The sequence below is a fragment of the Dermacentor andersoni genome, chromosome 5 (assembly GCF_023375885.2).
Source record: "Dermacentor andersoni chromosome 5, qqDerAnde1_hic_scaffold, whole genome shotgun sequence".
Classification (NCBI taxonomy): Eukaryota; Metazoa; Arthropoda; class Arachnida; order Ixodida; family Ixodidae; genus Dermacentor; species Dermacentor andersoni.
In genome coordinates, this window is record NC_092818.1 from 43,508,901 (window position 1) to 43,519,251 (window position 10,351).

The window sequence follows — 10,351 nt, forward strand, 5'->3', positions numbered from 1 at the left end:
GGAAGTGACCACATCCACCGTCATCCACCACATCATCGTCATCAAACTGGGTGAAGATGACACTGAAGAAAGCGACTTCGACTGCGAGCTGTCCGGCATTGAGCCACTCGACGAAGCATAACGGCTTCTTATTAAAGAAAGAACAGCCCTTATTAGGGCTACCAAAATTTTGGCGGTGGGTTCGCAAAAGCCAACTATCCATTCCATGACCTCTCAAATAAATATGCAGTTCATTTGATGGCATATTCTTTTTAATGAAAGCTCACTTTTGAAAACGCAACGTCCCGCACAGATGATACTCAATTTAAGTACTGGCATGGTTATATGCTGGCAAATCGAATGCAAACACAATTATTAACCCTGAATAACTATGTGGGACCCAAGATGCTCATTCGGGCAGCCACTCTCTAGCTTGACAGGCCATATGGTGAAAAAGCAGTAGTCAACGCGAAATTGACAGTCACTGTTAGCAGCCTGCACGCCAAAGCACATTCATGCGATTGCGGTGTTTATTTTGGCTATCTGGCTCAGGCAAGTAATCTGAATAACAGAACAATGATAAAACATCATTAGCTTAGTGAGGCCCAAGTGCTGTCAAGTTGGGGGTGCGGCCCTTACCCGGATTTATACGGCAAGAATATTCCTTCGTGTAATTGTTTCATACTTCGCTATCCCTAATACTGCTCCGCCTTTCTGGTGAAACTGCAGCTCTTCTTTTTTCTTTCCTGTGAGTCCGAGTATATAAGTCCTGCGGCGCATGACTGCTATTGAACCTGATTTCGAGCAAATCCGGCTTGGCGCCATTTCGATTACTGTGTGAATTGTATATATATTTAAGACTTATGCATGCAAGTGGCGATGTTTCCATCCCTACTAAATGTTGTACATCATTAGAAGAGTTATTTTTTTTCTCCTTTTTTTCACGAGTGGTTAGCACTGCCTACTGGAAAGATAAGCAATACTGAGAGACACATCATTCACGTGCATTTCCCACGCCGTTGATAAAGTACTCTCACGAAGGAGTCACTGAAGTCAGCAGGGTTTCTTTTTCTGGTTCAAAAAATCACGCAAAGCAATTTGAAGCGAAGGGACCATACAGCAACATATTATTTCTGTAGGCATAGGCTATCCATACACCATTAGAAATGATTTTTAGTTGGCTACCTCTTCTCTTCAAAATATATAATAAACTTTGTCCTGCGTATATATTTAAATATATTGTGTTGTGCATGATGCTTACAGTGGAAATTTAAAAAAAATGTGTAAGGTAAATAATACGGATGAGGTAGCCGCTGGCTAACGCGCTTGTCCTCCTATTGTCAGGATTTGCAGAAATAAAGCGAAAGTATGAATTAAAAGATGTGCACGTCCGCACCGACAATGCTGCAGTAAGCTTTTAGCCACAATAAAATTTTAAGTGAAAAGGTAGAGGCAACTCAAAAGAAAGCTCAAATGATGTGGGTAACATAACTCTGAAAAAGACACCTTAAAACGGGGAAGGATGTAGCTCCCCTCCCCCAATAAATCTTGGACTACGGGGGGCGGGGCTCCAGCGCTCCCCCCCCCCCCCCCCCCCCCCCGTAGTCGGCGCCTGTGTGAACGATGCTTACAGCATTGCATTTCGCCTTACAAAACCAATTTCCCGGCGGCGCGCCTAACGGTAAATTGAAATTTAACCGCGAAACACCAAGGACAAAAAAGTATAAGGGCCAGTACAAGTGCTTGTGGTGTATATTCTACTACTGTGCCCTTGTTTCGCGCCGCCTTTGATTTATTATGGAACCATACCTACTCACCCAAGTGGCAACCTCATCTCATGGTTTTGTATTTACCGCGCTTTACTGGTTCGCCCAAGAGCCGCCTGGCGCCGCACCGGGCGCGTCAACCGCCGCGCCAACAAGTGGTGGCGGAACGCAGTCGTATTAGAAAGAATAAAATAATAAAAAAATAAAGGATGCACATGAGCAGGGGGGAGGCCTGTCAGCTCTCGCATATCGGCCTCGCTTTTGTGTCGGTCGTCCTGGACATGTGACACGAGAAGCATCGACATGCTACATCTCGTCAGCCGTGTCTTTGACATTGTGAGTGCTATCGAAGTTTGCACTACATGTGCGATAGGCGTGATATTCCGCCGAAAGTAACTGCCTGTTTCGAACTGTCAGTGGCCGCTCTCTGCATGCGTTCTAGCACCAGAACGTAAACGGCGCTACGCTGGGAGATACCGCATCGAATATGCGCCATACCCATATTGACGCTATTTCAACGGAACAATGTAGAAAATACAGTTCACAGAGGTGTTGATCGGACTTGCAATGCAATGCTCGTAACCAGGGTTTGCGACGGTCGGCGTGCTCACGATAAATCGCAGTTTATAAAATGTGTGCTTGCGTCGTCAATTTCCACTACGTTGTCGCATTGCCTATTACTTCCTCCATTTAAGGGGATGACATACTTGCCGCCGGCTGCTTAATCAAATAATTCGTTTCGGCGCTTTTCGGCTGTGAGCTCATTTGAGATCTTGTCGTACGAACAGGTCTTGTGCTTTTATTTCAGCCATAGTGCACCTCGATCACCTTTCAAGAAAAACTTTGTCAGCCAGCGCCTACGCTCTTGGACATCATGCCCACAAAGGTGCGTTGATGAATGTTGTTGAATGTAGAACGACGTTCCGCGCGCCGTGTTCGAGTATCGTCGACGCAATGAGACTTGCAGTAGTCGCTGCACGTCGGCTAGATGTTGCATGCCGTAAGAAAATATTCGTATGTGCTACGTGCTTACCATTTGCACACCACATTTACCATTTACCAATTACCACATGAACTACCCGTTTCGCTGCGATAGCGGCTTTATGCAGCATGCGAATGGTCGCATGTGTTCAGTTAGATGTTAGTTTCAACTCTCCCTGTCGCAGTTGGCCGAGAAAGTTTGTTGAATACCTGATTCACAATACATTGTTGACATTGTGCATGTCGTAGACAAATTACTGGTTCAATAGTTTTCCAAATAATTTTACAAGCTGAATGCTAGTAACATTATTTGGAAAATTAAGGGAAAATATGAATAAGCTATGAAATCGAGCATCTGAGGAATGTTTCTATAGTCAAGGCTGTTCTGTATGCTGCTCCTCCCTGACTGCCTAGCTACCTTCAAGATAGCTCACAAGACCAACCACAAACTTGTGAACATAGCATCTTTATGCAGCTTACGAATGGTCACATTTGTAAGTTAGGTGTTGCTTTCAACTTTGCCTGTCACGTTAGCTGGGTGGATGTCTGATTTTCCCTTTATTAACATTTGTAATAAAATAATTTGATATATCTAGTGCTGCCTCTGTGTACTTTGTGCTAACATGGTGTGTGCAAATATTGGAGAACTCTGAATAAACCAATCGAATTTAATTCGGTTTCACTTGGTGCTCAAATTGAACAGTTAATATTGGAAACACTGAATATTTATAAAATAGTTTTAGAATAATTAGCACCAATATGGAAGCATTAGAAAAGCAAAAACAGTGAGGGATTGATTGTTCTCATTTCCATCCTTGGACTACCTGAATATAAAGCATAGCCCGTGATTTTATACCACTGTGGGTCCAATTTTGATTTTAGTGCGATGTTCATGCTGACTGCTTGTGTCACACCGATGCTCATGTGCAAGCAATCTCGTATTATAATATGGTTAGGGGCTTGGTTTATCTGTTGCATTTTATCGCAAGGCATTCTGTTGAGCACACTCTCGGCTGTGCTCTGGCACTCTCGCCTCGCTCTAAGAGCTGCAATTTTTAAAACATTTTGTTAATATTTACTTTTATTTAAGAGATGGTGACAAAATGGTGCATTGAATACTATAGTCTCTGCTATATAAGAGCTTATTTCAATGCACAGCACAAAACAGCACCTCACATACTCTGTACACTCACTGCTGTATCGGAAGTTATTTCAAAGCATAGCTTTCTGATCCTCTTTTGTTGTTGATTGTAATTATATTTCAAGCAAAATGTTGCAGAACTCTTGCACTATATCGAAACCAGTTGTCTTACAGAAAAGCGTTTGACTGATATATATGTTTGATTTAGCATCATCACTATTTGATTCCTATTGATTTGCTTTTAAACTTACTAATCTTGCACCCCTAGGTAATGGTCCCACTCTTGTAATTAATCTTTGGCCTTAGAGGCATCGCCTGGTTTTTACAGGTCAGAGATGACTGCCTAAAAGAGTAAAGTTGTTGCACTTGTGGTTTATTTAACTCCAGGGTCATAGCTCTGTTGGCAGGTGCTGAAAACATAAGCAACGAGCAGTGAGTCAACAAAATTAGAAATAGAATTTAGGTTTATTATTGTGTGTTGTGATGTAATGCCTAAGGATTTGCCAGTAGCATTTTGTGAGCTCACTGACGGGTAGAGTACATAGGGTGTCCTGATAAATTTCTGATGCCTCCCAGACGAGCTCTATTTACTTCGTAAATGTCATCCTCACAATGTTCAGGCAATCATTGGCATACTGTGGGGGCACTCTAGTGCTCCTTTACTCACTGTAATTATGGCTGTGTTTCCTGACTAATCTACAAAAATTAATTTGATGTATTAGTTACGCGCATAATTACATTGCCTACAGGCATTATTTATTTTTTTACTATACCCTCAGAGCCGTACACATTAGGGAGGAGAGTGGTTACAGCAAGCACAAATGCATAATTGAAAATTCAAGCTAGAAAAATAGAGTACAGAGGCTTATGATTATACAGTTTCAGCTAGGGCTTCACAATGTAGTCATGAAGTGGCTACAAAAATGCACGATCTATACACAAGTGGAGTTAGCTACAAATGTAGAGTGCAAAGACAACCGATTGCACAATATTAGCAATAGCTGCTTGAATGAAAAGTGGTTCCTTTTAATGTATTAGCAAAAAGGACTGAACCAAAAAGAAATAAGCCTTAGTTTGACATAACCCAAGGCCAACCATGGATCAGTGAATGATTCAAGGAAATGTGTTAAAATTGAGCAGTACATTCATTGTGCAGTGTGGAATGATACTATGGCTTGGGAAAAACAGTTAAACCTACAAAATATGAAGCGAACTGAATTATTGTGAACAAGTTCTAATGAGCTAATTACTTTTTCCACAGTGGAATCCCATTCACTGCTTGTATTTAATTTTGGACATGCTAGTGTCTTATAGCAAAGCAGTTCTTTAGGATGAAAGAGTGGTTAAAGCTTTGTCACTACTGATTTGTGTGTCACTTTGTTTTAATTCAGGGTGATCATCCATGCAATGGAAAGGAGGACAAATGTAAATCGAACACTGTGAAGTCTGAACAAATGCCCAGTTCTACAAGCCCTAAACACTGCAAAACGGCCTCGGCACCGTTATTGTGCCCTGTCTGCAACAAAGCTTTTGGTCGAAAATATCACCTGGTGAGGCACCTGCAAAATGCAGTTTGTTCTGTAGAACAGAAGCTTTCTTTACCATGTCCTACATGTGGCAAAGTATTTTCCTCGAAGGTAAGCATTTTTTTCTGCATTGGTAATAAATATTGATTATAAGTGAGGGCTGTCCTAAGACTGTGTAAAAATATCTTGTGCATAAACAGGAAAACATGCAACAAAAATTACACAGCACAAGCACTACTATCAACTGAAGGTTTATTTCAAGAAACATTGGGTTGTATGTGTAAAAAGTTGTGCATGCACTAACATGCGAAGAATACCTATGCAGCAATAAAACCAACACATCTGGTATGTTTGTCAAAACAGGGCTAGATCACAAACTGATACAGTATGTGAAATGTGTGGCAATTATCCTGCTCTAAAATCTAAGCTTGCTTACATGCATTCACTTAGTGCGAATTCGTGTAAGCGTAGGCATGTACTAACGTTTTTCAGTATATAACCCATGTTTTCTTGAACGAACCTTCAGTTGATAGCAGCAGTTATGTTCTCTTTTCTTCCCTGCATTTGCCTGTTCATGTGCTCAATCTTTCTTCATGAATCAATCTCGGTTCACTCTTCCTACTAATACAGTGTGTAATGGATGATTCAACAAAAAGATAAGCCTGAGTCAGCATTCGGAAATTTTAAGGTGCATATTGAAAAACGCTGCCACAGTGCGGTACTAGAACATTGCAAAGAAGAAATGTTCTAATAGCCCAAGAACAAATGTCTACTGCTAGTTCTTTACGACTTTGTTTTGTTTACCACAGAAGTCTACCTTCTTTTCATAGCTCGTAGATTTTCATGAGAGTGCCACTTTTCTAGACTGAATAGTGTTGATATGTGGACTCACTTTCAGGCGAAACTCGACTACCACATTACTGTCCATGGCACAACATCAGAAAGTTGCAAAACGTCTCCCCTCAAGCAGTTTGAGTGCCACCAGTGTGGTCGTTTCCTGTGGTCACAGTCTCAGCTGAAGATTCACCAACGAACCCACACCGGGGAGCGACCGTTCACCTGCACCGAGTGTTCCAAGACGTTTGTCTCCCTGGGTGCTCTGAACAAGCACAAGCTTTCTCACTCGGAGGAAAAGCCCTTCGTATGCCCCCACTGCCCGGCCAGATTTTCCTTAAAAGGAACGCTCAACAGGCACATTCCCACGCACACAGGCATTCGTGCTCACAAGTGTCCCCACTGCCCCAAGGATTTCATCCAGGCTGTGGCACTCCAAGCCCACCTTGTTACTCACACAGGCAGCAACGGTTTTCCCTGCCGCGTATGCGGCCACATGTTCTCCCGCAAGGCCCGCATGAAAGAGCACGTGCTGTGCGTTCACGAGGGCCTGCGCAAGTTTAAATGCGACTTATGCGCCAAGTTGTTCTCTCGCAAGGATGATCTCGCCACTCACCAGGAGCACAGGCATGGCCTTGTCAGCAAGCCTCTAGGCGGTCTAAACCCGGCATGGAGCAGCTTGACACTCATGACGATGGGCTCTGGCAGTTTGTCACCTCCCGGGGCTTTCGTTCAAGATGCATTCTTAAAAGACTCTGTGATAACTCATCAGTCAGTGCCAGATATGTCACCTGGCTCCTACAGTGCGGCTGCTCATGTGGAGACAAAAAAGCTTAAGCATGATGTTGTAGGTGACAAACGTACCACACATGATCCATTCCACCAAACTCACACTAATGACGGCCATCTACACGGTAAAACATTGTATGTTAAGCCGTCAGGTATGAATGAAAATTGTGAGAATAGTAATCCTGTTGCTCTTCCAGATAAAATTTTCCATAACGATGGTCTAAGAGAAGCCCTCCACTCTCAAGAGCAATGCAATAATGCTTGCACTGTAGGCAACCAAAGCATGGATATGAAACATTCATGTACATCTAACGTTTCTGCAAGCTCTAATCGAAACAATGTTTACCTTAAAAGTGAGCACTCATTACAGGAGTCGGAGGAAAATTGCGATAGCCTTAAAAACCGCATAGAGGAGTTTCTCTGCTTCCTCATTGAAAAACCAATACTCAAGAGGCTTGGGTGGCCCAGTGCACATTTAAGTGACTTGTTGGAGGCTGTGATCCGTCACTGTGGCTGCAGCCCATCCGAGTCTGAGTTTGACTCTCTTGCCGATAAGCTCAGAGAAAACTGCAAGGTACTGTTTACAAAAGTACTTGAAGATGATGTTGCTGGGAAGCTTCTTGATGACGATGAGTCTGTAGATGTTGTACTTGATAAGGTTCTAGAGCTAGCCAGGCTGAGCTAATGTGTATGTCTGACAATGCTTTGTAATGTGGTTGATATCTTTTCTGACACCCCCAAAAAACATGGAAGACTAGGATAGTTCCAACAAATGGTGAAATTAAGGAGCCCTTTGGTTATGGTTGCTTTTCGTTCATTAAACAATTAGGAACCTTACAGGGGAGAGTGTTTGCCACAAATGAGCATAAATAATCACTAGGAGGCAAGTTTCCTTCTTTTCAGTGTTAATTTTGATGTCACTTTGTCATTGTGCATAGTATGCAACAGGCAAGACCGCTGTGGCCGTGTTGATAGTTCGAATTGCAGTTAATCTGTTATCAATACTATGTTGCTAATAGAGGAGTTGTATGAATGTCAAGGATATGATTATTGAATGTAATTCGTGTGGAAGATATGTACAAAGCTTGATGGGAATATGTCAGAAGAGCATTGAAAAAGATAGTCAATTCAGGGTTTATTTGTTTGTTGCAGTTCAGTTTTCTGAACCTGTTTTTGGAGTGGAAATCGTTTTTGGTGTTGACCTTCGTTTAATGATGTTCTACGTGTTTGTGGTAGACATACAAGCGTGCACTTCCATATTTAGTGAATGGAGCTTTAAGCAACAACAGTATTGTGGGGTTTCAGTTTAGTAGCATTCCCTTCACATTCCTTGTCTACTTCTAATTGTGTGAAAGATTGAGTACCTTGAGACCTGATATCAGGTCACTGAAGTGCACAGATCCTTTTTGAAGATCACTGCTTATAGCATGCCTATAGCATTTCAATGCTGCGGCTTAATTAATGCAGTACTTATAATTATTTGAATCCAGATACGGGCATCTGTAACTTACTTTGATATGTAGATCATGTACTAAGCTGGGGCTCTGGAAGTGTATTTGGCAGTGCGGGGGGGGCAAGAGCTGGGATTCGTTCTGCCTACACTAACTTTTTTGTCACTGTGAAACAAGGGCCTAATTTACTATAGTAGAGGGGTAGCCAACCCTTAGGACTATGGGGGCGGTGCCCCCTTGCGGTAAAACCTGTCTGCCCCTCCCCCCACCTATCCTGACCCCGTTTCTGGAGCCCCTGTGTTCAGATCCTCACCAGAACATTAACTGGATCTCGACTTGGTATATTGCTCAAAAAATGTCCTGTCCTGTGCTCTTACCAGGAGTTCATTCCAAGTGCATCTCAAACACTTTGATGTGTGCATAGCTACCATTCTAACGCAGGCTATTTACAAGGCTGTGTTATGCTCATTCCTTTTTTTTCATTCTGTGAACATCTGTCATGCAAAAGAAGTCCAGGTCGTGAACATGCATTGCCTTTGTCTGAAATTCCAGTAGTCGTTCTGCTCTGTGCAAAGTGTCATAACTTAAACACTTTCAGGGAAATGTCAGTGCTGTAACTTTGTCAATCGTAGAACCCTTCTTTTGAAGTGTATGAAGGGGCATCGAACACATGTATGTGTAAATGGCCTATCTGTGCGAGAATCTTGCTGATGTTTCTGGTAGGTTTTTATTTTTCAGTGGTTTATTTGATGTACTATGTTCTAATTCATGTAATCCAATGGCCAATACTATTTCACCTGAAAACTAATTCTCATGCCAGCTTTATTAAGTGTTTAGCTGGCAATATGAGAATTTAATGTTTCTTAAATGTGAACTACCTCACTTGTGTGCGTCTAATAGGCCGGGTGTGGTAACATGGTTGCCATGTGGCCAGAATTAGTCAAGATGTAAACAGGAGGTGTGAAGAGCTATCTTTAACTAGGTTCATTCACTGTAATTCAGTGAAAGCATTTCTATCACTATTGAAAGTTTGTGAAAAGCAGATGAGCTAAAATTTTGAAGAAAAAAAGAAAACATGTTTGTTGGCATTTGTGTGCAATGGAATCCAGGAGACTTAACCAGATAATATGAATAGTAGGGGAAACTACTCAATTTTTCTTGTGTTGATGGTTACTTAAAACATAATTGATGAATGAAAATTGCACCATCATGATGAAAGTTATACCATCATGGTATTGCACTCAGGCATCCTCTATGTTTACTTGGCATTATTTGTGCCATTTATTGTGAGAAAAATAGTATGTCTGTCAAAAAGCTGTGAAGCATTGAGTGTGCCATTATAGCCCCTTTGTAATTTGCATGTGCATTATGTATTGAGAGGTGCAAATTCAATGCATTTAATATGAAGGCTTGTTTGACCCGGTAAGACCCGGTAATAATTGTGGCATTACTTGTTTGAGAGTACGTTGAGATGAGCTTTGTGCATAATTGCTGTGATATGGATGATCAAATTGTAGTTCTCGAAATAAACCATTTTCTCCCATTGACCTAAAAATTTGTCTTTTCCTTTGAATTGTTTATGACAGCAACCTAAATGCTTGAATTCGATGATGCTATTCTAGCAGGTTTAGGCTGTAAGCAGAAGATATCTGTTGGGATTCTACCATGCAGTATGAGTAATAGGCCATGGTAAACCAATGACGAGTCTAGCACGAGCAAGCAAAGCAATCAGCAGCGGCCACAATCAGTTTTGTTACTGGCCAGGGGTGTTTTGGTTGTGAAGGAGGATTACACCTTCAAGTACGACACTCGACTGCATTATAGGGCTGCTTTTTGGGGACACTTGCACAACGTGACACAGTCTGAAGCAATATAATTGTTTAT

At 41.9% G+C, this 10,351-nt stretch overlaps 1 protein-coding gene across 2 annotated transcripts; it reads left to right on the forward strand.

Moving 5' to 3' along the window:
• The first annotated feature begins 1,923 nt into the window (after nucleotides 1-1,923).
• On the forward strand, nucleotides 1,924-10,022 carry LOC126530044 (uncharacterized). 2 transcript variants are annotated; one of them, XM_055070195.2, is made up of 4 exons: nucleotides 1,924-2,081; nucleotides 2,554-2,631; nucleotides 5,259-5,417; nucleotides 6,292-10,022. In XM_055070195.2, the coding sequence occupies exons 2-4, from the start codon at nucleotides 2,620-2,622 to the stop codon at nucleotides 7,699-7,701; spliced, it is 1,581 nt and encodes a 526-aa protein (XP_054926170.1). In that variant the 5' UTR covers nucleotides 1,924-2,081; nucleotides 2,554-2,619; the 3' UTR covers nucleotides 7,702-10,022. The 2 variants fall into 2 exon arrangements, with proteins under 2 accessions (XP_054926170.1, XP_050033465.1); XM_050177508.3 differs by having other exon boundaries at nucleotides 1,925-2,081; nucleotides 5,259-5,504.
• The last annotated feature ends 329 nt before the right edge of the window (nucleotides 10,023-10,351 follow it).

What these genes read in the sequence shown, in the direction of transcription:
- LOC126530044 (XM_050177508.3), top strand. An exon ending in GCAAAGTATTTTCCTCGAAG is followed by an intron (nt 5,505 to 6,291) that starts GTAAGCATTTTT and finishes ACTCACTTTCAG; the next exon opens with GCGAAACTCGACTACCACAT.